The sequence below is a fragment of the Ursus arctos genome, unplaced genomic scaffold, assembly GCF_023065955.2.
Source record: "Ursus arctos isolate Adak ecotype North America unplaced genomic scaffold, UrsArc2.0 scaffold_26, whole genome shotgun sequence".
Lineage (NCBI taxonomy): Eukaryota > Metazoa > Chordata > Mammalia > Carnivora > Ursidae > Ursus > Ursus arctos.
The window spans coordinates 5,619,080-5,646,825 of record NW_026622941.1 but is presented as its reverse complement, the minus strand read 5'-3'; the positions used below and the strand labels follow the sequence as shown (position 1 = coordinate 5,646,825).

At 37.6% G+C, this 27,746-nt stretch overlaps 1 protein-coding gene across 1 annotated transcript; it reads left to right on the top strand.

The window, feature by feature from the left end:
- The first annotated feature begins 55 nt into the window (after nt 1-55).
- On the top strand, nt 56-26,305 carry AKAP3 (A-kinase anchoring protein 3). Its single transcript, XM_026501597.2, has 3 exons — nt 56-151; nt 5,849-8,173; nt 26,150-26,305. The coding sequence occupies exons 1-3, from the start codon at nt 56-58 to the stop codon at nt 26,303-26,305; spliced, it is 2,577 nt and encodes an 858-aa protein (XP_026357382.1).
- The last annotated feature ends 1,441 nt before the right edge of the window (nt 26,306-27,746 follow it).

The window sequence follows — 27,746 nt, the reverse complement described above, 5'->3', positions numbered from 1 at the left end:
ATTTCATGTAACATGTCTTTTCATGACCCTTTCTCATTTTTTTTTCTATTTCCAGATGTCAGATAGGGTTGACTGGTTACAAAGCCAAAATGGAGTATGCAAAGTTGATGTCTATTCACCTGGAGACAGCCAACCCCAGGACTGGAAAATGGTAAGGGTCTACCTCTTTATAAATACTAATTTAGGAAAAAGTGGAATACCATTAAGAATAGACTTATGAACTCCACCACCACTACCCACCTCTTTTACTTACTACTTTAACTTACTACTAACCTGAAATTTTGGGGGGGGAAAACATGAACTGCTTTAGAACAAAAAATTCTTATCCATACCGTTTTTTGGGGGGAAATCCTATATATGGTATTTTCATAGAAGAAGTATAGTATAATTAATGCAAAACCTATATTTTACAGTTGTAAAATTTTCCTTAATTTTCAAACAGAAAGGGATTGTACTTCAAACAAATGTCTACAAAGTTCATAGAAACTATTTTCTGAAATGTAGGATGCCTCAAAATTCTTAGCACTGTAAGCTCTTATTTAAGTAACATTATCATTCTGCTGTCATCATTCAACAAACATTTATTAAGTACTTAGTATAAGGCACTGTAAGTCAGGGTCCTGTCAGAAGATGGAAACCATAGCAAATAATGTGATATTAAAAAACTTGGTGAAAGATAGTTAACAAGTTAACTACTAAAAGCTGTAAAAGAGGACTCTAAGAATTCCAGAATTAGCAAGTATAGAGAGCAGCCCCTACCCCTAGGCTGCCAGAGAGTGAACAGGAAGAGACTAAGAACCCACAGAAGCTCTCTTCTCCTTCAGCCAAGGTGGCTTCAGATATCTTTGGAGAGAGTGTGGCTGCCACAGGAGCACTAGCCTGCTGGGGCAGAAGACACTTGCCAAGAGAAACAAAAGATAAAATGAATTTATGGGACTTCATCAAGATTAAAAGTTTCTGCACAGCCAAGGAAACAGTCAGAAAAACTAAGAGGCAGCCCACGGAATGGGAGAAGATATTTGCAAATGACACTACAGATAAAGGACTGGTATCCAAGATCTACAAAGAGCTTCTCAAACTCAAAACACGAGAAACAAATAAACAAATCAAAAAATGGGCAGAAGATATGAACAGACACTTTTCCAATGAAGACATACAAATGGCTAACAGACACATGAAAAAATGTTCAAAATCATTAGCCATCAAGGAAATTCAAATCAAAACCACACTGAGAGACCACCTTACGCCAGTTAGAATGGCAAAAATAGACAAGGCAAGAAACAACAATTGTTGGAGAGGATGTGGAGAAAGGGGATCCCTCCTACATTGTTGGTAGGAATGCAAGTTGGTACAGCCACTCTGGAAAACAGTGTGGAGGTCCCTTAAAAAGTTAAAAATTGAGCTACCCTATGATCCAGCCATTGCACTACTGGGTGTTTACCCCAAAGATACAGACGTAGTGAAGAGAAAGGCCATATGCACCCCAATGTTCATAGCAGCGGTGTCCATAATAGCTAAATCGTGGAAGGAGCCGAGATGCCCTTCAACAGATGACTGGATTAAGAAGTTGTGGTCCATATATACAATGGAATATTACTCAGCTATCAGAAAGAACGAGTTCTCAACATTTGCTACAACATGGACGGCACTGGAGGAGATAATGCTAAGTGAAATAAGTCAAGCAGAGAAAGACAACTATCATATGATTTCTCTCATCTATGGAACATAAGAACTAGGATGATCGGTAGGGGAAGAAAAGGATAAAGAAAAGGGGGGGTAATCAGAAGGGGGAATGAAACATGAGAGACTATGGACTATGAGAAACAAACTGAGGGCCTCAGGGGGGGGGGAATGGGATAGGCTGGTGATGGGTAGTAAGGAGGGCACATTTGCATGGTGCACTGGGTGTTATACACAACTAATGAATCATCGAGCCTTACATCGGAAACCGGGGATGTACTGTATGGTGACTAACATAATACAGTAAAAAATCATTTTAAAAAATCAAAAAAAAAAAAAAGAAGAAGAAGAAGAAGACACTTGCCAGAGGGTTCAAGTGGGCCAGAAGTGCAGTGTCTCCCCAGTGCCCTCTACTAACAAAGCCAGCTGCCAAAGAAGAAATGTTTAGAGGGGTCCTGTTCCAGTGTCACAGAGCAAGGCAAAGAAGGGTAGGCTTGGAGTTGAGAGACAGTCATGGATAACTGGCATAGACTCTGTACTGAGTCCTAGGGTCAGAGATAAAAAAACAAATTAGAAAGAATTCTTTTTAAGGATCTCACAATCCAATGGAATCATATGGCAATTCTCATCCTTAGTATTAATATTTATCAAACACCTATTTGCATGTTATGTTATATGATTCATCCTCTATTTACCCAAAATCTATTTGGTATATCTTACGTAGCCTAAGAGAGAAAACACTAACAAATCTAAGACATTAAGACATGTAGATAATAAATATCCAATTACTATAGAGTAAATGCCAACCAAAACTGTGTCTATTAGATCTTTTATTTACATCTGCTCTTTCATGTAGAAAAACAAAAGATAGATGAATTCCAATACTAAATCAAATTTAAAAAGTCATAATTTTTCATAAAAGGAGGAGCACTCTGGGGGATGGAAAGAAAGAAAGAAAGAAAGAAAGAAAGAAAGAAAGAAAGAAAGAAAGAAAGAAAGAAAGAAAGAAAGAAAAGAAAAGAAAGAAAAAGAAAGAAAGAAAGAAAAAGAAAGAAAGAAAGGGCACCTGGGTGGCTCAGTCGGTTGAGTGTCTGCCTTCAGCTCAGGTCATGATCTCAGGGTCCTGGGATCGATCCCTGCATTGGGTTCCCTGCTCGGTGGGTAGTCTGCTTCTGTCTCTCTTTCTCCCTCTGACCCTCTCCACTGCTCGTTCTCTCACTCTCTCTCAAATAAATAAATAAAATCTTTAAAAAAGAAAGAAAGAAAAAAACAATTTCTGCCCTCATAGACCTTACTATTAATTTGGGAAAATAAAAAATATACGTGTGAAAATAAAAAAATTATTGAAAAGTTCTAGATAACCAGTAGATCCTAAATATAAGAAGTTCATGATAATTTGCCAAATGGATTTTCTGACAACAATTGCTAAAGGTGTTTAAAGAACAGGTCAAAGTGGGAAGTGGTCAAAGAAAATTTCATAAAGTATTTTTAGCAGAGCTAGAGGTGAAGAATAAGATGGTAGGTACATATGTTGACTTCAAGCTAAGGTACTGGAGCAGAAGATAGCTGAGGAGAGAAAATTAAGCCCCTTAATCCTTTTTAAATTCTCCTTCATGGATGTGGAGACGTGGATGTCTCTTTTCACCAAGAGCACTACTTCCCCATACATATATGGTCAAGTTTTATTCCCTAGTATTCCCACAGATGCTTAACTGTGTTCCACTGCATTTTCTAAAAATCTAGCTTATTGACTTCTCTACTCTTACCTCTTCTGAAATCTAATCTTAATTTGAAATGTTTAAGTAGTATTATCTTATATACATCACTATAAGAGTACAAATCTTGTGCATATTATCTCATTTAATATTAATTGCAATCACCTGAGGAAATTATTAAGATTAACAATAATTACCATATGATCCAGCAATTCCACTTCCAAGTGTATATCTGAAGGAAACAAAATCACTATTTCAAAATGATACCTGCACTCTATGTTTCATGCAGCATTATTCACAATAGCCAAGACATGGAAGCAACCTAAGTGTCCATCCATGGATGAATGAATAAAGAAAATGTGGTATATATACACAATAGAACATTATCCAACCATAAAAAGAAGGAAGTCTTGCCATTTGCAACAACATGGATGGACCTAAAGGGTATTAAGTTAAGTGAAATAAGTCAGACAGAGAAAGACAAATACTGTATGATCTCACTTACATGTAGAGTCTTAAAAAACAAAACTACTAGATACAGAGAATAGATAAGTGGTTGCCAGGGGTGGGTGGTGTGAGAGTGAGCAAAGTGGGTGACAGAGTGAAAAGGTATAAACTTCAAGCTCTAAAATAAATAAGTACTGGAGATTTAATGTACAGCATAGTGACAGTAGTTGTTAATACCATATTGTATATTTGAAAGGTTGCAAAGAAAGTAGATATTATATGTTCTCATTACAAAAAAAAATAACTTTGAACTATGGTGTGGTGAGCGATGTTAACTAGACTTATGGTGATCATTTTGCAATATATACAAATATTGAATCATTTTATTGTGTACCTGAAACTAATATAATGTTGTATATCAATTAAATCTCCGTAAAAAAGTAAACTTTCAGCCATGCATCAAAAGACAGAAACACAAGACTCGCCTGTCCAGAAATCAAAGAGCTCTTCTAACTTCCAAGTGGGCACGAAATTCTTAATTGCTTTGAGATGGGCAAAAAATACTAGCAAAACAAATTGTCCATTGTCTCCTACCCAACAGAGAATAGATCTCTATAAACAATCCATTAAAGAGATCACCAAATGGTCAAACAATAAAATCAAATTCTTTTTTTTTTAAAGATTTTATTTATTTATTTGACAGAGAGAGAGACAGCCTTCGAGAGAGGGAACACAAGCAGGGAGAGTGGGAGAGGAAGAAGCAGGCTCCTAGAGGAGCAGGGAACCTGATGTGGGGCTCGATCCCAGGACTCTGGGATCACCCCCTGAGCCAAAGGCAGACGCTTAATGATTGAGCCACCCAGGCGCCCCACAATAAAACCAAATTCTTGGTCACTACTGCCACCAATGGTTATTGGCCATCAGGAACCAAAATGAAAACCAAAAGCATAATTAGTACAGAGAAAAATTAAAACTAGAAAAAACAATGTCTGCAAAGTTCTATTGCCACCTTGGATTCACCTCTGGGGTCAAAGAAAAGATGCACCTGGTACACTTCCCTCAAGATGATTTTTATCTCTGTTAGGTGAATCTGCTGGACATCTTGGCAAAGACTTCCAAAACTGTTAAAAGATCATTTTCAGAGAAGGTGAAATAATGACTTTCATATATGTATAAAAATAAACTCATGGTGGTTTTCAGACTGGATGGCTCAGTCCATAAAGTATTGGACTCTTGATCTTAGCTCAGGTCGTGATTTCACAGTTGAGAGTTGAAGCCCTGCGTTGGACTCGATGCTGGATGTGGAGCCTACTTCAAATTAATTAGTTAATTAATTAATTTTCTCTATTTTTCTAATTTTTCTATTTCTCTAATTTTCTTATAGTTAATTTAATTAGTTAAATTTCTCTCTCAAATTAATCAAATTAAAATAAACTCATGGTAAACGTTGTAATCATTAACAAGGAACTGGTGAGGTTCAAAGGAGAATCAAAGAGAAGAACCACATATATAGATTAGAAATATTGAAGTGAATGTACAAATGGGGGCAAAACTGACCTTTTCTACAGTACAACCTTCTCTGGTCAGAATTAACATGTATAAACAAGAATTATATTGCATTGCTATCAGTTATCTACAAAGTTGTAACATAGCTCCAAGAGAATTAGAATCAGAAAATGGAGATGGAGCCCTGCTCTGTGGGGAGTCTGCTTCTCCCTCTCCATCTGCCCCTCCCTGTCACTCATACTCTCTCTCTCTCTCTAATAAACACATAAAATCTTTTTTTAATAAAAAGAATACTGCTAAGTGAAATAATAGTCTTAAAATACTGGAACAGTGCCTGATACATACTAAGTACCTAATAAATGTTGATTACTTTTATTGTGGTGATAAAGCAGTTAAGCCTTGAGAAAGGTGACCATTTTTGTAACTAATCTTTGAGGTTGTCCTGAATGTTCCATATCTTTACTTTGTTATAGTCGGATGAATCCTTGTCTGTTTTTAAGGAAGCGTCAACTGATCCTATCAGAGTGCTCAGCTGGCTCCGCAGAGACCTGGAAAAAAGTACAGCAGGGTTCCAAGATATTAAGTTCAAGCCTGGAGAATCCTCACTGAGCAGGGAAATGAGTGACTTAGGAGACCCCCACAAGGGTTTCTCTGTGGACTATTACAATACCACCACCAAGGGCAGTCCAGGAAGATTGCATTTCGAGATGACTCACAGAGAGAACCCCATTCAGGGCCGCAGTGTCCAACTTGGTAATGGGAGTTCAGTAGATGAAGTTTCCTTCTATGCTAATCGCCTCACAAATCTAGTCATAGCCATGGCCCGCAAGGAGATCAATGAGAGGATAGATGGCTCTGAAAACAAATGTGTCCATCAGTCATTGTACATGGGAGATGAACACACACCCAAGAAAAGCTTGAGTATGGTGGCATCAGAACTAGTGAACGAGACTGTCTCTGCATGTTCCAAGAATGCTACCTCAGATAAGGCTCCAGGCTCTGGTGACAGAGCCTCAGGATTATTACAGAGTCCCCCAAATTTGAAATATAAGACCACTCTGAAGATCAAGGAGAGCACCAAGGAAAGCAAGGGTCCAGATGACAAGCCTGCTTCTAAGAAGTCTTTCTTCTACAAGGAGGTGTTTGAATCTCGTAATGCAGGTGATGCCAAAGAGGATGGAAGGTCCTTACCTGGGGAGAGAAGGATGTTTAGAGGGCAAGAAAGGCCTGATGACTTTACAGCTTCTGTTAGTCAAGGGATCATGACCTATGCTAACAGTGTGGTATCTGATATGATGGTTTCCATCATGAAGACACTGAGAATCCAAGTGAAGGATACAACCATTGCCACCATTTTGCTAAAGAAGGTACTGCTCAAGCATGCAAAAGAGGTCGTCTCAGATCTTATTGACTCCTTCATGAAGAACCTCCACAATGTCACAGGGACCCTCATGACTGATTCAGACTTTGTCTCAGCTGTAAAAAGAAGTTTATTCTCTCACGGAAGCCAGAAGGCCACAGATATCATGGATGCCATGCTGGGAAAGCTATACACTGTAATGTTTGCAAAGAAACCTCCTGAAAATATAAGGAAAACTAAGGACAAGTCTGAGAGTTACTCCCTTGTGTCGATGAAAGGAATGGGTGACCCTAAAAACCAAAATGTAAACTTTGCAACCATGAAATCTGAAGGTAAATTGAGGGAAAAAATGTACTCTCTTGCATCCAAACCAGAGAAGGAGAAGTCTTGTGCCGAAACTCTGGGTGAACACATTATCAAAGAGGGATTGACCTTTTGGCACAAAAATCAACAAAAAGAAGGAAAATCTCCAGGTTTCCAAAGGGCAACATTTGCAGCTCCCAACAAACAGTACAAGCCTGTACCAGACATTCCTCTGGGATATCCTCTGGATACTTGCAACCTCACCCCCCCTATGCACCACCAAGAGAAACCTGAGAATTTTATGTGTGATTCAGACTCCTGGGCCAAGGACCTGATTGTATCTGCCTTACTTCTGATTCAATATCACCTGGCCCAGGGAGGAAGCATGGATGCACAGAGCTTCCTTGAAGCTGCTGGCAGCACCAACTTGCCTGCCAACAAGTCCCCTACAGTTTCTGATGAGCCCAGCCCTAAATCTCCTCAAATGGGAGGTGACCAAGAAGAAGCAGAAAAGAAGGATCTAATGAGTGTTTTCTTTAACTTCATCCGGAATTTACTAGGTGAGACCATTTTCAAGAATGACCATAGCTCTGAACCCAAGGTGCCAGAACAGCCAATTAAGGAAGAATATAGCCACCAGTGTGAAAGACCTGTAACCCCTTCTCCCGTCAAATTAAGTGAAGGCGATGAGGCTGGTGGTACCTTTGCTGGGTTGACCAAGATGGTTGCTAGCCAGCTAGATGGCCACATGAATGGACAAATGGTAGAACATCTTATGGACTCAGTGATGAAGTTATGTCTCATTATAGCCAAATCCTGTGACTCTCCTTTGGCAGAGCTGGGAGATGATAAGTCTGGGGATGCGAGCAGGCCAACTTCTGCCTTCCCAGATAGTTTATATGAGTGCTTGCCAGTGAAGGGCACAGGGACAGCAGAGACTCTCCTGCAGAATGCCTATCAAGCTATCCATAATGAATTGAGAGGTATATCAGGGCAGCCTCCTGAAGGATGTGCAGCACCCAAAGTGATTGTCAGCAATCATAGCCTAAGTGATACAGTTCAGAACAAGCAACTCCAAGCCGTACTTCAGTGGGTAGCCGCCTCTGAACTCAATGTCCCTATTTTGTACTTTGCTGGTGACGATGAAGGAATCCAAGAGAAGGTAAGCAAGTAGAGTCAGAGGAATTTGGGACGATTTATTAGGGGTTAATTAGGGTTTTAAGTTCTGTTGCTTTCTGAATGGGAAGATAGCTACCAGAAGAGGAGGAGGAGGACAGTGAGAATTTGAAGATGCCTCTTAGCAGAGATAATGGATAAAGTAAAATTGGATTTTGCCCAATAAGAGGCATATCAAAAGGAAAAAAGAAGGATATGTTTATATATGTGTATATATATGGATGGATATGTTTGTATATATGTGTAATGTGATATTGATTTATCATGTGTATGATATGTGATAAATCAAATCTGATTTTTTCTGCATATATTGATAGGAATGCACAGCTGAAAAACCTCTAAGAGATTTAGCAAACGAGTCAGACAAAAGTGTGAGCCTCAGGCTGAAATTTGGGTAGAACAGCATGTTGTCTTAAGAATCAGAAGGAGCTGCTGGAGGCATCCCGGGAATGTACTGAAGGGGTGGGAGGTTAGGGTAAAGAATCTAGGCTTACACCCTTTCAAACTTGTCATTATTCTCTCAGCTGGTTGTCTAGGAAGGGTTGGGGATTTGACAGGATTCAATAAATAACATCCCTCTTCCCCTTACTCTAAGTTCTGTCAATTGAGAAGTAAGACTAAAGAATAAGGCAGATGGAAAATCAATTTATCACTGTTATTACTGATAAAGGTAAGTGCATGCCTTCTAACTCCTTGTTCTTCCCAGTGAGGCCTTGGAACTGCTTACTGAAGAGAATTGTGCATGTGTCTGGTAAAATTGGTATATAACTTTACAGGCAGGCCTCAAAGGCATTGAGGATTCTGTTCCAGACCACTGCAATAAGGCAAAGTCAAATGAATGTTTTGGTTTCCCAGTGTGCAATGAATTATTTCTTTAAGTGCATACTTAAACTGAAAAGTGCTTTATTGCTAAAAATGTTAACAATCATCTGAGCTCTTAGCAAATATAATCACTAGTCAAGGTCACTACAACAAATATAATAAGAATGAAAATGTTTGAAATATTGCAAGAATTGTCAAAATATGACCCAGAGACCCAGAGTGAGCAAATGCTCTTGGAAAAATAGCACCAATAGACTCACTTGGTGCAGGGTTGTCACAAACCCTCACTTTGTAAAAAACGCAGTATCTGCAAAGTGCAATAAAGCAAAACACAATGAAACAAGTTTATGCCTGTATATCAGTTTCAGGTGTACATTATAATTCAATATCTGTATATACTACAAAGTGATCATCACCATAGGTCTAGTTCATCACCCCACAATTCAGATCTTGACCCATTTCACCCACCCCAATCCAATTTCCCTCTGGTAACCACCAGGCTGTTCTCTGTATTTATGAGTTTGTTTTGTTTTGTTTTATTCGTTTGTTTTGTCTTCTAGATTCCACACATAAGTGAAATCATACAGCATTTATCTTTCTCTGTCTGACTTATTTCACTTAGCATAACACCCCCAAGGGCCACCCACAAGTTGTCACAACTGGCAAGATTTTCTCATTTTTTTATGACTGAGTGGTATTCCATTACACACACACACACACACACACACACACACACAGGGCCCACACCTTCTTTATCCACTTATCCATCAAAGGACACTTGGGGTATTTCCACATCTTGGCTTCTGTAAAAAATGTTGCAATAAACATAGAGGTACATATAGCTTTTCAAATTTGTGTGTTTGTATTCTACAGATAAATACCCAGAAGTGGAATTGCTGGATCATATGGTAGTTCTACTTTTAATTTTTTGAAGAATGTCCATACTATTTGCCACAGTGGCTGCACCAATTTACATTTCCACCAACAGTGTATGAGGACTTCTTTTTCTCCACATCTTCTCCAGCATTTGTTATTTCTTACCTTTTTTTTTTTTGTAATAGCCATCTGACAGTTGTGAGGTGATATTTTATTGTGGTTTTGATTTGCTTTTTCCCGATAATTAGTAATATTGAGCATCTTTTCATGTGCCTGTTGGCAATCTGTCTTCTTTCAAAAAAAAGGTCTATTCAGATCTTCTGCCCGTTTTTTGTTACAGTATTTTTAAATGTATTATTATTGAATATAGTTGACACACAGTGTATTAGTTTCAGGTGTACAAAGTAGTAATTTTACAATTCTATACATTACTCAGTGCTCACCATAGTAAGTATAGTCAGCATCTTTCACATGCAAGGTTATCACAGTGTTATTGACTACATTCCCCATGCTGGACTTTTCATCTCCATGAATTTATAACTGGAATTTGTACCTTTTAATCTCTTTCACCAATTTTGTCCATCCTCCAACTTCTTTCCCTCTGGCAATACTCAGTTTTTTCTCTGTATTTAAGCATCTGTTTAGTTTTTGTTTGTTTGCTTATTCATTTGTTTTGGTTTTTTTGACTCCACATATAAATGAAATCATGTAATATTTATCTTTCTCTGTCTGACTTATTTTTTTATTATGTTCAGTTAGCCAACATATAGTATGTCATTAGTTTTTGATGTAATATTCAGTGATTCATTAGTTGGGTATAACACCCCATGCTCATCATAATACATGCCCTCCTTAATACCCATCACCTTGTTACATCCCTCCACCCCCTCCCCTCTGTAACCCTCAGTTTATTTCCCGGAGTGGATATTCATCCATTCTGATGCCCTAATATTCCATTGTATACATGAACCACATCTTCTTTATCCATTCATCTCTTGAAGGGCATCTTGGCTTCTTCCACAGTTAGGCTATTGTAGACATTGCTGCTATGAACATTTGGGTGCATGTGCCCATTCTTTTAATTACATTTGTATCTTTGGGGTGAATACCTAGTAGTGCAGTTGCTGGGCCATAGGGTAGCTCTATTTTTAACATCTTGAGGAAACTCCATACTGTTTTGCAGAGTGGCTGTACCAGTTTGTATTCCCACCAAGAGTGTAAGAGTGTTCCCCTTTCTCCACATCCTCGCCAACATTTGTTGTTTCCTGTCTTGTTAATTTTTGACCTTCTAACTGGTGTAAGGTGGTATCTCATTGTGGTTTTGATTTGTATTTCACTGAAGGCTAATGATGTTAAGCATTTTTTCATCTGTCTGTTAGCCATTTGTATGTCTTCTTTGGAGAAGTGTCTGTTCATGTCTTCTGCCCATTTCTTGACTAGATTATTTGTTTTTTGGGGGTGTTGAGTTTGATAAGTTCTTTTTAGATCTTGGATACCAGTCCTTCATCTGAAATGTCATTTGTAAATATCTTCTCCCATTCCATGGGTTGCCTCTTAGCTTTGTTGACTGTTTCCTTTGCTATGCAGAAGCTTTTTATCTTGATAAAGTCCCAAAAGTTCATTTTTGTTTTTGTTTCCCTTGCCTTTAGAAACACGCCTTGAAAGAAGTTGTTGTGGCTGATGGCAAGGAGGTTACTGCCTATGTTCTTTTCTAGGATTTTGATGGATTCCTGTCTCACATGGAAGTCTTTCATCCATTTTGAGTTTATCTTTGTGTATGGTTTAAGAGAATGGTCCAGTTTCATTCTTCTGCATGTGACTGTCCAATTTTCCCATCACCATTTATTGAAGAGACTGTCTTTTTTCCATTGGATATTCTTTCCTGCTTTGTCGAATATTAGTTGACCATAGAGTTGAGGGTCCATTTATGGGCTCCCTATTCTGTTGCATTGATCTATGTATCTGTTTTTGTGCCAATACCATGATGTCTTGATGATCACAGCTTTGTAATATAGCTTGAAGTATGACTTATTTTTAATCAGGTTGCTTGTTTTTTGTTGTTGAGTTGTATAAGCTCTTCATATGTTTTGGAATTACACCCTTATCAGATGTGTAATTTGTAAATTTGTAAATACCTTCTCCCATTCAGCCTTTTCATTTTATTGATGGTTTCCATTGCTCTGCAGAAGTTTGTTTGATGTAGTCCTATTTGTTTATTTTTGCTTTTGTTTGCCTTGCCTTTGGAGTCAGACTCAAAAAAAAATTGCTAAGACCAATGTCATGGAGCTTACTGCCTATGTTTTCTCCTAGGAATTTTATGGTTTCAGGTCTTACATTCAAGTATTTAATCCATTTTGAGTTAATTTTTTACATGGTGTAAGATAGTGGTCTAGGTTCATACTTTTACATGTGGCTGTCCAATTTTCTCAGCACCATTTATTAAATAAAACTGTCCTTTCCCTGCTGCATATTCCAGGCTTCTTTTTATAAATTGACTATATATATATATATATATACACACACAGGTTTATTTATGGGCTCTCTATTCTGTTCCATTGGTGTATATGTCTGTTTTTAATGGCAATGCCATACTCTTTTAATTACTATAGCTTTGTAGTTTAAAATCAGGGAACATGATACATCCAGATTTGTTTTTTTCTTTCTCAAGACTGCTTTGGCTATTTGGAGTCTTTTATGGTTCTGTACAAATTTTAGAATTATTCTAGTTTTGTGAAAAATACCACTGGGGTTTTGATATATTGTATTTAATCTGTAGTTGTTTTGGGTAGTATGGACATTTTTAACAATGTTAGGTCTTCCAATCCATGAGCACAGAATATCTTTACATTTATTTGTGTCATCTTCAATTTCTTTTATCAGTGTCTTATAATTTTCATTTCACAGTTTTTTCACTTTCTTGGTTAAATTTATTTCTAGGTATTTTATTCTTCTTGATGCAATTGTAAATGGGATTTTTAATTCTTTAAATTCTTTTAAAGAATTTTAATTTCTTTTTTTGATAGTTTGTTATTATTGTATAAAAACAAAACAGATTTCTGTATATTGATTTTTTTCCTGCAACTTTACTGAATTCGTATATTAGTTCTAACAGGTTTTTGTTGGAGTCTTTAGGGTTTTCTATACATATTACCATGTCATCTGTAATTAGAGACAATTTTGTTTCTTCTTTTCTGATTTGGATGCCCTTCATTTCTTTTTCTTGCCTAACTGCTGTGGCTAGGACTTCCAATAATATGTTGAAAAAGGTCCAAGTGTGGGCTGCTTTATCTTGTTTCTGATCTTAGAGGAAAAGCTTTCAGCTGTTCAACATTGAGTATGGTATTAGCTGTGGGCTTGTCATATATAGCCTTCATTATATTGGGGTAGGTTCCTCATACACCCACTTTGTTGAGTGTTTTTTTTTCATAACTGGATATTAAATTTGGTCACATGTTTTTTTCTGCATCTATTGAGATCATATAATTTTTATACTTCATTTTGTTAGTGTGGTATATCATATTGATGGATTTGCAAATGTTGAGCCATCCTAGCATCCTTGGAATAAACTTGAGCATGGTATATGATTCTTTTATTGTACTGTTGAATTTGGTTTACTAATATTTTGTTGAGGATTTTGCATCTTTGTTCATTAGGGATATTGGCCTCTGATTTTCCTTTTTTCTGGTGCCTTATCTGGTTTTGGCATCAGGATAATGCTGGCCTTGTAAAATGAGTTTGGAGTGTTCTCTTCAATTTTTTGGAAGAGTTTGAGAAAGATAGGTATTAAATCTTTTTGAATGTCTGGTAGAATTCATCAGTGAAGCCATCTGGTCCTAGACTTTTGTTTTTTGAGAAGTTTTTAATTACTGACTCAATCTCCTTGCTCGTAATCGGTCTATTCAGATTTTCTTCATGATCCGGCCTTGAAAGATTATATGTTTCTAGGAATTTGTCCATTCCTTCTAGATTGTTCAGTTTGTTGGCATGTAATTATTCAAAGTAGTCTCTTATGATCCTTTTTATTTCTGTGGTATCAATTGAAACTTCTCCTCTTTCATTTCTGATTTTATTTGAGCCCCATGTGTGAGTCCTTAGAAGAAGTGAATCTCTTGTAGGCAACAAAGAGATGGGTCTTGATTTTCTTATCCATTTTGTTGATTACTTTCTGTTTTTGAACTTCTTCTCTGTTCCTTTCTTCTCTTGCTTTCTTCTCTTGCTTTCTTCTCTTGTGGTTTAGTGATTTTCTTTAGTGTTATGTTTAGATTTCTTTCTCATTGTCTTATATGCATCTATTATAGATTTTTGCATTATGGTTACCATGAGGTTTGCATGTAAAATCCTATATATACAACAGTCTATTTTAAGTTGATAGCATCTTAAGTTTGCGCACCTTTTTAAAATTCTGCATTTTCAGGGCCACCTGGGTAGTGCAGTCGTTGAGTGTCTGCCTTCGGCTCAGGGCGTGATCCCGGTGTTACGGGATCAAGTCCCATATCGGGCTCCTCGGCTGGGAGCCTGCTTCTTCCTCTCCCTCTCCCCTGATGTGTTCCCTCTCTCGCTGGCTGTCTCTCTGTCACATAGATAAATAAAATCTTTAAAAAATTAAAATAAAATAAAATTCTGCATTTTCAAAATTCTACACTTTTACTCTCCACCATGTTCAATTTATTTTTGATGTCCTATTTTGCATCATTTTATTTTGTATGTCCCTTAACTATTATTATAGTTACAGTTAATTTTGCTACTTTTGTGTTTTTTAAAAATTTTTTTATGATGGGTAGGGAGGAGGGCACGTGTTGCATGGTGCACTGGGTGTTATACACAACTAATGAATCATCGAACTTTACATCAAAAACCAGGATGTACTGTATGGTGATGTTAGTCACCATACAGTACATCATTAGTTTTTGATGTAATGTTCAACAATTCATTAGTTGGGTATAACAACCAGTGCTCATCCCCACACCTGCCCTCCTTAATACCCATCACCCTGTTACCCCATCCCCCTCCCTCCCCTCCGTAACCCTCAGTTTGTTTCCCAGAGTCCAGAGTCTTTCATGGTTAGTCTCCCTCTCTGATTTCTTGCCATTTGGTTTTCCCTCCCTTCCCCTGTGGTCCTCTTCACTATTCCTTATGTTCCACCCTCTTCCACTGTTGGTGGGAATGCAAGCTGGTACAGCCACTCTGGAAAACAGTATGGAGGTTCCTCAAGACATCTTTTAACTTTTATATTACCTTTATAAGTAGTTAATACACTACCTTTACTTACATTTGCATTTACCAGTGAGAGTTTTACTTTCATATGTTTTCTTGTTACTAGTTAGTGCCTTTTGTTTTTAGCTTAAAGAAGTTCCTTTAACATTTCTTATAAGGCTAGTTTAGTGGTAATGAACTTTTTTAGTTTTTTGCTTTTCTGGGAAACTCTCTATCTCCCCTTCAATTTTGATTGATAACCTTACAAGGTAGACTCTTCTCCATTGGAAGATTTTTCCTCCAGCACTTTGAATATATCATACCATTCCCTTCTGGCCTGAAAAGTTTTTGCTGAAAAATCTACCAATAGTCTTATGGGGGCTCCCTTCTATTTTCTTTTCTAAGAGAAAAGTGGTTTGTTTTTTTTCTTGCTGTTTTAATATTCTCTCTTTATCTTTAAATTTTAACATTTTAATTATAAATTAAATTATCTCTCTGGGTTTATTTTATATGGAACTTTCCTTGCTTCCTGGAGCTGGATGTCTGTTTCCTTCCCCAGGTTAGTAAAGTTTTTAGCCATTACTTTTTCAGATAAGTTTTCTACTGTTCTTTCTCTCTCTTCTCCTTCTGGGACCATTATAATGAAGATGTTATTCTGCTTGATGTCCTGCATGTCTCTTAAGATATCCTCATTTTTTAAAATTCATTTTTCTTTTTGCTGCTCTGATTGGGTCATTTCCAGTGCTGTTTTCTGGGTTACTGATCTGTTCTACTTCATCTAATCGTCTGTTGAACCCCTTAGTGTATTTTTCAGTTTAACTGTTGAATTCTTCAGCTCTCTGACTTTTACCTGGTACTTTCTTATATTTTCTATCTCTTTGTTGAAGTTCTCACCGTGTTTATCCATTCTTCTCCTGAGTTCGGTGAGCATCTTTATGACCATTACTTTGAACTCTTTATCGGGTAGATTACTAGGTTACTTATCTCCATTTCACCATGGTTTCTTTCTGAGATTTTGTTTTATTCTTTCATTTGGAACATATTCCTCCATCTTTTCATTTTGTTTGACTCTCTAGGTATTTGTGTTTGTTTCTAGGTATTAGGTGAAAGAGCTATCTTTCCCAGTCTTGAAGGAGTGGTCTCATGTAGGAGATGAACCTTATTGTTCAAATGTGCCCTAGCTTTTGGTTGTTTCTCAGACCTCAGGGATTTTCTTTTTTAAAAAAATTTTTTAATTGACTTCAATTTAATTAACATATACTGTATTATTATTAGTTTCCATGGTAGAACTTAGGGATTCATCAGTTGCCTATAACACCCAGTGCTCATTCCATCAAGTGCCCTCCTTAATGTTCATCACCCAGTTACCCCATCCCCCTCCACTCACTTCCCCTCCAGCAACCCTCAGTTTGTTTCCTATAGTTAAGAGTCTCTTACGGTTTGTCTCCCTCTCTGTTTTTATCTTATTTTATTTTTCCTTCTCTTTCCCTATATTCATCTGTTTTGTTTCTTAAATTTCACATATGAGTGAAATCATATGGTATTTGTCTTTCTCTGACTCACTTATTTCATGTAGCATAATACCCTCTAGCTCCATCCATGTCTTTGCAAATGGCAACGTTTCATTCTTTTTGATGGCTGAGTAAAACTCCATTATACATAATATATACACCACAACTTCTTTTTTTTTTTTTAAAGATTTTATTTATTTATTCGACAGAGACAGAGACAGCCAGCGAGAGAGGGAACACAAGCAGGGGGAGTGGGAGAGGAAGAAGCAGGCTCACAGCGGAGGAACCTGATGTGGGGCTCGATCCCATAACATCGGGATCACGCCCTGAGCCGAAGGCAGAAGCTTAACCGCTGTGCCACCCAGGCGCCCCTACACCACAACTTCTTTATCTATTCATCTGATGATGGACATCTGGGTTCTTTCCATATTTTGGTTATTATGGACATTGCTTCTATAAACATTGGGGTGTATGTGCCCCTTCAAATCACTGTTTGTATCCTTTGGATAAATACCTAGTAGTGCAATTGCTGGGTTATAGGGTAGTTCTATTTTTAACTTTTTTGAGGAACCTCTATGTTGTTTTCCAGAGTGGCTGCACCAGTTTGCATTCCCACCAACAGTGTAAGAAAACCCTTTCTCTGCATCCTCACCAACATCTATTGTTTCCCAAGTTGTTAATTTTAGCCATTCTGACTGGTGTGAGGTGGTATCTCATTGATTAGTAGCTTGATTTGTTCTTAATAGGTCCCAGTTGTTGAGGGTGTGCCAAGACCTGTCAGTGTTCCAAAGGGAGGGATCTCAGACAGTTCCTAGTTTCAAGTTAATTGTAAGCGAGATCGTCAGGCAGCAGCTTTTAAGGTATGTAAATATGTACAATCTTATGGGTCCACAATTGTGATCCCTGATGACTTCCAGGCTAGGAGATCTGGAGGCATTCCTGGGCAACAGTTGCAAAAATCATGTATTTAGACATGTGCATAACCTCCTTTTAAAGAAGTATCAACAAACTGTGGCAAGGCCAAAGGACTGTGCAAATATGGTGTCTTCCAGCCCATGTTCCTTGGGGGTGCCTCTGCAACCTCTGCGTGTGTGGCAAATGTGAAGCCTGCCCCTCAGGCTGAAACCCCAGGACAAGAATATAGGCCTTTTCCACATGAAGACTGGAGATGTGTTTTAGTCTGCTGTCTGTGCAGTGCCATGGGGTAGTAGCTTGCCAAAGTCTGTCTCTCTGATTGTTTTAGACCCATTGGACCCAGAAATGCAATCCCCTTTGGCCACCAGAACCAGGTTCTCAAAGAGCATCCCCTCTGTGGTTTGTGCCTTCCCACTGGCTGTGGCATGGTGAGCTGTGGCTGCAGTGTGCAGGAAGAGGGTGCTCCCACTGGAGCTAGAAGGCTAGGAGGTGGTGTGAGAATAGCATCCACCAGTACTGGCACCAACAAGGCAGAAGAAAAACACAGAAACAGCTCCTGCCAGTGCCTTCATCCCCAGAGAGAGTACCAGAAGCTTTCTGCCTCTCTGGCAGATGAAGAAATGAGTCTCCTTTGCATACAGTCTAGGAGACTCTCAAACTCTTGCTTTTATGCCAGGTTCCAGGATGAGTGGGTTTGTGTGCAAACCCTTTAAGAGCAAATTTTTCATTTCCTATAGCTTTTTGGTTCTCCTAGAGGTAAACCCTATTAGTTTCTTTTTTTATTATTATTCTATTTTTTTTATTAATTATGTTAGTCACCATACAGTACATCCCTGTTTTTTGATGTAAAACTCCATGATTCATTAGTTGTGTATAACACCCAGTGCACCATGCAATACGTGCCCTCCTTACTACCCATCACCAGCCTATCCCATTCCCCCACCCCCCTCCCCTTTGAAGCCCTCAGTTTGTTTCCCAGAGTCCATAGTCTCTCATGCTTCATTCCCCCTTCTGATTACCCCCCTTTCTTTATCCCTTTCTTCTCCTACCGATCTTCCTAGTTCTTGTGTTCCATAGATGAGAGAAACCATATGATAATTGTCTTTCTCTGCTTGACTTATTTCACTTAGCATTATCTCCTCCAGTGCCGTCCATGTTGCAGCAAATGTTGAGAAATCGTTCTTTTTGATAGCTGAGTAATATTCCATCATATATATGGACCACATCTTCTTAATCCAGTCATCTGCTGAAGGGCATCTTGGCTCCTTCCATGATTTACTCTATTGGTTTCTAAGACCAGACACTTTGGGGGCTTATTTTTCTGGTGCAGTTCCTAAGGATTGGGGTGCCTGATATGGGGCACAGACCCCACATTCCTCAGGGACAAGCTCCATTTTGTGAGATTCCTCCTGATTGTAGGTCACTATGCCTAGGGTCGGGTTTATTGCTAGACCATGTCCCTGTTTCTCCTATCCATCTTGATGTGGCTCTTTTATTCCTTTTTATAGAAACACTGTTTAGTTAGCTTTAGGATACTTTTCAGAGGGAATTATTCCCTATGTAGCTATAGATTTGTTGTGTTTGTGGGAGGAGATAAGTTCGGGGTCCCTTTATGCTGTCATTTTGAATTCTCCTCTGAAAGGAAATTCTGAGGCTGGAAAGCATGAGTATTTATGCAAGTTGCTGCTTCATAATAATGTAGAGGAATTAAGACACAGAGCATCCTTACAACACACACACACACACACACACACACACACACACACATACACACACACACACACACAGAAGCACTTAGGACTTTTGATGATTTCATCTCAACTGAGAGAAATGGAATAACACCAATTAAGTAGTAAGCATGGCACAAGAAGCTGGAATTATTTATAAAAATAATTCATCCTCATAGAAACCAGGGGATGTGGAAGAAGAGATGTTTTCTGTTTAATAAGTGGTATTAGTAATACTTAAAACTGGGTTACTTGATTTATCTGATGCCTGGGGAGACATGGGATGATATAATATCCATATAAGGCTTTACTAAACAAGAAACTGTATGATTTATAGACTTGCTATTCAAAGTGGGTCTGTGGACCAACAGCTTGGACATCACCTGGGAGCTTCTTGCAAGTACAGAATCTGAAGCTCCACTCCTCCCCTGCTGAACTAGAAATTCAATTTTAGCCAAATCCCCAGGTCATATGTGTGCACATTTAAGTTTGGGCTAGAGGACAGAAGATGGGGTTCCAATCTGAGACACAGCCCTGAGTTCTTGGCAAGTTCTGTGTCTTTACAGTTTTCCCAGTCTGTAAAAGAGACAACTATTTTGGTACATAACAATTAACAGAGGGGACTATTTTCACAAAAGCTGGTAAAAAAAATCTAAAAAGGAGCATAGCTTTCATGTGTATAATGTGTGAAATGTTTTTGTTCTATACCCATCTTGTAAGTCAAACTCAGCATACATAACATACATAATACATTCTGTTTTATATTATTTTGAGCTAGAATGTTTATAATATACTTATCCAAATGAAGAAAATATACTTGCATTCCACACGCACACACCTCTGCCCACTGTAAAGATAAAGATGATCATCTAAAAAAATGGAAAGTGTGGGCAACAGCACATCCAAATTTCAACTAATGAGTAGATTTGCATTGAATATCAGTACATTTTTAACAAAAGTTGGATGAAGTATACATCAAAGAAACTACCTAAGAGTGATTTGAGATTTTTTTTGAATGGAGATTTAATTAATATATGGAAATACTCTCATGCTGATGTAGTAACCCTGGAATGCCCATAAACCCAATTCCTTTAAACAAATTTGTATCCATGTTTGAATAGATAATATGTGCATAGTACTAAACCCAAAGGCACAAGGGCATAGTGAAAATTAAGGTTTTTTTCTATCCTTATCTCCCATCCCATTTCCTTACCTGGAGAAAAACTTTCTGATCAATTTCTTCTTTATCCTTCCAGAAATATATATGCATATGCTAGCAAATACTTATAGGTATATATTTTGTTCCTTAAGTCACAAATATTAGTACTATATATATATATATATATATATATATATATATATTCTGTTCTGCAACATATTAAGCTGTCATATTCTTTTTTTTTAAGATTTTACTTTTTATTTGAGAAAAAGAGCACAAGCAATGAGGAGGGGGGAGGGTCAGAGGGAGAAGCAGACTCCCCTCTGAGTAGGGAGCCCGATGTGGAATTCTATCCCAGGACCCTGGGATCATGACCTGAGCGAAAGGCAAATGCTTAACCAGCTGGGCCACCCAGGTGACCTGCTACATTTTTTTAAGTGGCTACATACTATTGTATGAAGATACTCTATTTAACCACTTTCTTATGTATGGACATTTCAGTTGCTAATATTTTGTTCAAAAGCAATGCTGAATGCACAGATTCAAACATCGCTGTATGTGCCAAATACCTAGGAAAGGAATTCAAGATGTCTGTGAAACATGTATTCATTTATTAGATATATATTTCCAAATTGCCTTCCATAGAGTTTGCACCAATTTGCACACCCATTAAAACAATATGAGAGTGCCCATTTCCCGTTCTCCAACAGTGAGTACCAAACTTTTGATCTTTGCTGAATGTTGCCTTGCTTTGCACTTGTCTTATTAGGAATGAGGGTAAATATCTCTTTATATGTTTAAGAACCACTTGAATTTCCTTTTTCATGGATAAATTGTTCAAAACCTCTGCCCATTTTTCTACTGGGTTTCTAGTCTTTTTCTTATTGATCTGTTAAGAGTTGTATATATATGTAAGAAAATTAGCCTTATGATATTTTTTGTCATTTGTATTGTTTTATTTTGTTTTTGCCATATAGAATTTTTCAAATGTTTCTGTAGTCAAATCTAAGTAATTTTTTAAAGTTTTTTCCTGGAGTTTGTGTCATTTTTTTAATAATAATTTTTTATTATGTTATGTTAGTCACCATACAGTACATCCCTAGTTTTTGATGTAAAGTTCCATGATTCATTACTTGCGTATAACACCCAGTGCGCCATGCAATACATGCCCTCCTTAATACCCATCACTGGCCTATCCCAATCCCCCACCCCTCTCTCCCCTCTGTGTCATATTTTAAAAAACATCATACACTATAACATATTAACAAAACTTACCCATGTTTTCTTCTAGTACTGTTATGATTTTTTAAAAATATTTAAGACTGTGATCCATTTTCAATTCATTTTTATACAAAGTATGAGGTACGAATGCAACCTCTTATTTTTTCCCAGATGGCTACCTGTCTTTGGTTCTTTTCTTGAATTTTTTGTTCTGTTCCATTGAAATGTCTACTCTTAATATTTTAATAGAATACCATTTTAATTACTGTTATTGTATAATGTGTTTTAATATCTGATAAGACTAGAGACTCCTTATTTCTCTATCTCGGAACTTTCTAGGGTGCATTTCTGTTTCTGCCCCCCAGCCACAAGTAACCATTTACCTGTTTTCTATCATTACAGATTTACCTCTCTGTCGTTTTATAAAATGGAGCCATAACATAAAATAAACTATGGCTCTTATACATCTGGCTCTTCACACTGAGCATAATGTTTTTGAGGTTTATCCATGTTGTAGTATGTATCAGTTCATTCCTTTTTATTGCTGAATAGTATTTCATGAAATGGATATACTGCATTTCATTTATCCATCCTCTAGCTAATGGATATTCGGATTGTTTTTACTTCCTTGCTATTATGAATAATGCTGCTATGAATATTCACATACAAGTCTTTGTGTGGACGTGTGTTCTCATTTCTCTTGGCTAACAAGGAGTGGGATTGCTACATCTTAAGGTAAATATAATTCTTAAGAGACTGCCAAACTTTTCCAAGATGGCTGTACCATTTTACATTCCCACCAGCAATTTATGTGGGTTTAAGTTTCTCCACATTCTCATCAACATTATCGTTTTTTTTGTTATAGCTGTTATAATGGTATCTCACTGTAGATTTAGTTTGATGGACCTACATTAAAGTGACTAAGAATGTTGAACATTATTTTGTGTGTTCATTAGCCATTCATATATATTCTTTGGTGAGTTGTCTGTGCAAATCTTTTGCCCATATTTTGATTTGGTTGTTTTCTTCTTGTTATCAAGTTATAAGAATTCTTCATATATTCTGAAAAAAAAAGAATTCCTTATATATTCTGGATACAAGTCCTTTATCAGGTGTATATGATTTGCACACATTTTCTCTCAGTCTGTGGTTTGTCTTTTTACTCAATGGAGTCTTTTGAAGAGCAAAAGTTTTTAATGATAAAAATCTAATTTATCATTTTTTGCCTTTATTGCTTGTGCTTTTGATGTTATATCTAACAAATCTCTGCCTAACCCTCAACTGGAGGCAGTTTTGCCTCCAGGGGACATTTGGCTATGGCTAGAGACATATTTTGTTGTGTCCGCTGTGAGGGAGTTGCTACTTGGGTCTAGTGGTAGAGACCAAGAATCCTACTAAGCATCCTAGAATGCACAGGACAGCCTGCAAGAATTGCTTGACCCATAAGGTAAATAGTGCAAGATTGAGAAACCCTGACTTAACCCAAGGCCATGACGATTTTCTCCTAAATGTTTGATAATTTCAGCTCTTATATTTAAGTCTGTGATCCATTTTGAGTTCATTTTTGTCTATAACAAGGTAGGCATCTAAGTTCATTTTTTGCAAATGGATATGCAGTTGTCTCAGCATCATTTGATAGAAAGACAAATGGGTATCTGGCCCTTTTTTAAAATTTTAATTTATTTATTTGAGAGAGAGTGCATGAAAGAGAGCATGAGTGGTGGAGGGGGAGGGAGAAGCAGACTCCCCTGCTGAGCAGGGAGCCCGACCCAGGGCTTGATCCTAAGACCCTATGATTATGACCTGGCTGAAGGCAGATGCTTAACCAACTGAACCATCCAGGTGCCCTGATATCTGGCCCTTCTGAATTATCTTTCCCCTTTATAAAAAAATCAATTGCCATAAATGTTTAGGTTCTAGCTTTCTTTTGATTGATGTTCCAATGATACATTTTTTTCAATAATTTTACTTTTAACTTACCTGTATTATTTGAAGAGAGTTTTTTTTGTAGGTAACATATAGTTGGGTCATGTTTTTTTAATCCATTTTGACAACTGGTGTGTTTATACCATTTGCATTTAGCCTAATTATTGATATGTTTGGATTTGGGTCCATTGTTCTAATTTGCTCCCTTTTCTCCCATTTGTTGCCTTCTTTTGGATTATTTAAATTTGTTTTTAGTGTTCCATTTTAACTTATTGTGTTTTTGACTCCATGTCTTTGTGTTGTTTTTTAAGTGTTTTCTCTAAGGATTACAACATACATGCTTAACTTTCCAGAGTCTATGTAGAATCAATAGTTACCACTTAAACTGTGGTGTTGAAATCCTACTACTATATAGGTCTCATTACCTTCCCCCTTATGTTGTGGTTATTTTATATAATCTTACATATATTGTGAAAATCCTTAGACAATGTTATTTTTGCTCTCATTACAAAACATACAGCCATACCTCTTTTAATTTTGTTTCGCTTTATTGTGCTTTGCAAATATTGCATTCTTTACAAATTTGAAGGTTATGTTTAAACCCTGTGTCAAGCCAGTCTTTCGGCACAATTTTCCAACAGCATTTGCTCACTCCATGTCTCTGTGTCAATTTGGGTAATTCTCACAGTATTTCAGACTTTTTCATTATTATGTTTGTTATGGTTATCTGTAATCAGTGATTAAAACTCACTGGAAACTCAGATGATGGTTGACATATTTTAGCAATAAAGTATTTTTAATTATGTACATTTTTTAGGACATGCTATTGCACACTTAATAGTGTAAATATAACTTTTATATGAACTGGGAAGCCAAAAAATTTGACTCGCCTTATTGTGATATCACTTTATTGTGGTGGTCTCGAACTGAATTCATAATATCTTCCAGGTACGCCTGTATTTTAAAGAACTGAGAAAAATAACTTATTATTTATATTGAGATTTTTACTGTTTCTGTTGTTTTTCATTCATTCCTGATGTTCCCACCTTCTTCTAACATCATTTTCCTTCTGTCTAAAGAATTAGAACACATTTTCTGGCAATGAAATGACTTCTTTTAGTTTTCCTTAACCTGAAAATTTTTTTGGACCTTATTCCTGAAGTATAATTTTTGCTATATAATTCTGTTTTCGCAGTTCCTTTTAGTGCTTGAAAGTGTCGTGTCATTTCCTTCTGACTTCTATGGTTTCTGATCAGGAATCTGCTGTCATTTGAATTGTTCTCTTATAAATAATGCAGAACTGGCTGCTTTCATACTTTTTCTTTTTCTTTAATTTTTAGCAATTTGATTTTGACAGGTCCTAAAGTGAATTTCTTTGGTTTTATCTTATTTTAGGTTCACTGAGCTTTTGAATTTGTCAGTTATATCTTTTGGCAAACTGGGGAAACATTCAACCATTATTTCTTCAAGCATTATTTTTCTGCACCACCCTTTTCTCCTCTCCTGGGATTCTAATGACATAAATGTAAGACCTTGGGCACTGTTCCACAGGCCCCTGAGCACTCTTTATTTTTTCAAAGAGGTTTAATTGAAGAAAGTTCAATCAATCTCTTATGTTGTTCAGTGTGGTGTGTTTTTTCCCCTATGAATTGGTCTTTAAGTTCACTGCCTTTCATCTCTCATCTTCATTCTATTTAGCCCATTTGGATTTTGTGTTTTTTAGTTCTAAAATTTTCATTTGGTTCTTCTTTGTATCTTCTCTTTGTTAAGCCTTGGTCCTTGCATTTGTTTTATGAACAACCACATGTAGTTTAGTTTCTTTCACGGAAATTTCCTCTTTTGGAAAAGCTCCTGACATTTGGCCTGTTTGTTTTCCTTTTGACCCTCAGAGCATGAGATGCAGAATACACAAAATAAAAATCTGTTTACTTAGATGAATGGCAATGTACTGTGTTCATATGGCTAGAATGATTGCTTTGGCTAATTTTTCTCATTTTGAGCTTGGAGAGAGAGCTAAACATAGGGTTCAGAGACCTGGGCATGCATGTTGCCTCTGCTAATTTCTAGCACTGTTATTACCAGCAGGTCTCACCACCTCTCTGGGCCGCACCTTCCAGGGGCTGAATGGATCTCTCAGCTGCTTTCCTGCTCTACCATTCTAGGCTGTCTGTTCTGTGGGGCATAGAAAGCACCATGTGCATTTGTCCTCTGGCTATTTGCCCCCCTATCCTTGTTTTGTCTTGGGACAATGATGGAGTCTGTTTTGTGATATTATAGTGAACTTAAGAACTTTAGAATTCCTAGAAAACAGGACAACCATTGACCAAACACCCACTGGAAGCAGCAAGATTAAGTCTTGGTGGGAAACCGTATGTTCCATATGATGGGCAGGTGGATGCTAACATCTCTTCTTTAAGGATGATATAACTCTCTTCTGTCAGACAGGCTGCATACTTTCCAGTTAGGGAAGTCTTCTCAGCATCTAATTGGAGCCCCTTTTACTGCAGTTTTCCAAGGTCTGCCCAGCCTCTGTGTTCTAGCCTTGGCAGGCCCTTTCTGGTCTGCTCTGAGATGCCTGCCCCTTTACTACTGCTTTTCTTTCCTTTCCACAGCTACTTCAGCTCTCAGCTGCCGCTGTGGACAAAGGACGCAGTGTAGGTGAGGTCCTGCAGTCAGTGCTGCGCTATGAGAAGGAGCGACAGCTGGATGAGGCGGTGGGAAATGTTACGCGGCTGCAGCTGCTGGACTGGCTGATGGTGAACCTGTGATCGGCGCCCACCTACTGCTTTCCCCACTTCCCCTCCCTTCTTACTTCCACAGCTCCCCTGTCCATATCCTTACAGAGCCCTAACATTATCTTCATACCACTCACATCAAAGACATGTCATCTTATGCTAGCCACTGGATTTTGCAGATTTTCCTGTCCATGCAAGCAAGGACACAAAATTAAAAAAATTACAATTAAAGGGCTCCAGGTGTCTGGTTTCTTTGGGATCCAATGGGACAATAAGGTAAAGAAATTTCAGGACTGAAAAAATAATCAGACGGATAGCAGAAGAAAAGTAGTGCTGGCCTGAGAGGCCCTAGCTAAGTTCATTCATCCTGTTTCTTTGTATCCAATACGTGCCATAACTTGCAGATCCCTTGTCTTAAAGTGTTCCTAAGAATAAGAAGCCACAATTTATTTTAGCCTTTATAACCATGCAAATCACAAAATATTTTCTATTCAACTTAGATCATTCTAATTATGATATTGAGGACTTGGCTTCTACTCCTGTCTCTGTAGAGTTGCAGAACATTTTCTGCAATTTTCTCCCTCAACTTTATCCACGGTTGAAGATACCTAGTGTCAAAAAAGGTCCAGAAGACCTGAGTTCGGTTGCCAGTTCTTTACTTTTCTGGCAGACCTGTGACAAGTCACCTATTATGACTCTTCTCTCATTTAATGTCCATATCACCCCACTTAAGAGGGATTTTCTGTTCTTATCCTGACTTTTCTGTGGAATTTTATATTTTTGATCTTTCTATAAACTTTTTCCTTTGGTTTCTAACTTTTGGGGGTTTTTTACAACCCTTGGGGGGTCTATTTAACACTGTCACCCCCTGGCATATTTATCTTTCCTACTTTCTTTTGATCCTCTGCTATTCTCATTCTGTTTCACCTTTCCTGGGCGATCTTATCCAAACCCATTGTTTCAATTATTTGGTGTCTTCTTTCATGAACTATTACATAGTAATTAAAATGAAAACTATAAAGCCAGGTAAATTTTCCATGTTGTTTATGAGGTTATGATCTTAAGAAGTTTCTTATAAAATTGTATCTGTTCTATAATTACAATCATATAGAGATTATGTATTCATATAGAGGAGGACTAGAAAGCCAAACAAAGATTTTGAGGATGGTGGATGAGTGAATATATCCTGTTGTTTACTCAGCTTCCGTTCCTTTGGGAAATACTCTGTCCCCTACCCCACGGTGCTACCATCATCAGAGTGTGGGCTTGTGACCCAGCCTGTCCAATCACAGGATCCCAATATCTCAGACATAGTGTTTGGTTCAAGTCCAATTATTTCTGAGACTTTCCTGCTAGCACTGCATCTTTTGACTGGATGATGGTGGTCACTAACTTTTGGGCAGAGCTTGTCTTTAGAATGAAAACCAAAAAAGAAGTAAGGCTAATAGGTAGAGAGGGACTCTGAGTCTTATGA

Bases quoted from the DNA above. Each gene is read 5' to 3' on its own strand.
- AKAP3 (XM_026501597.2), top strand. From the start codon at position 56: ATGTCAGATAGGGTTGACTGGTTACAAAGCCAAAATGGAGTATGCAAA. The intron at 152-5,848 runs GTAAGGGTCTAC...TCTGTTTTTAAG, and splicing joins AACCCCAGGACTGGAAAATG to GAAGCGTCAACTGATCCTAT. The intron at 8,174-26,149 runs GTAAGCAAGTAG...TCCTTTCCACAG, and splicing joins ATGAAGGAATCCAAGAGAAG to CTACTTCAGCTCTCAGCTGC.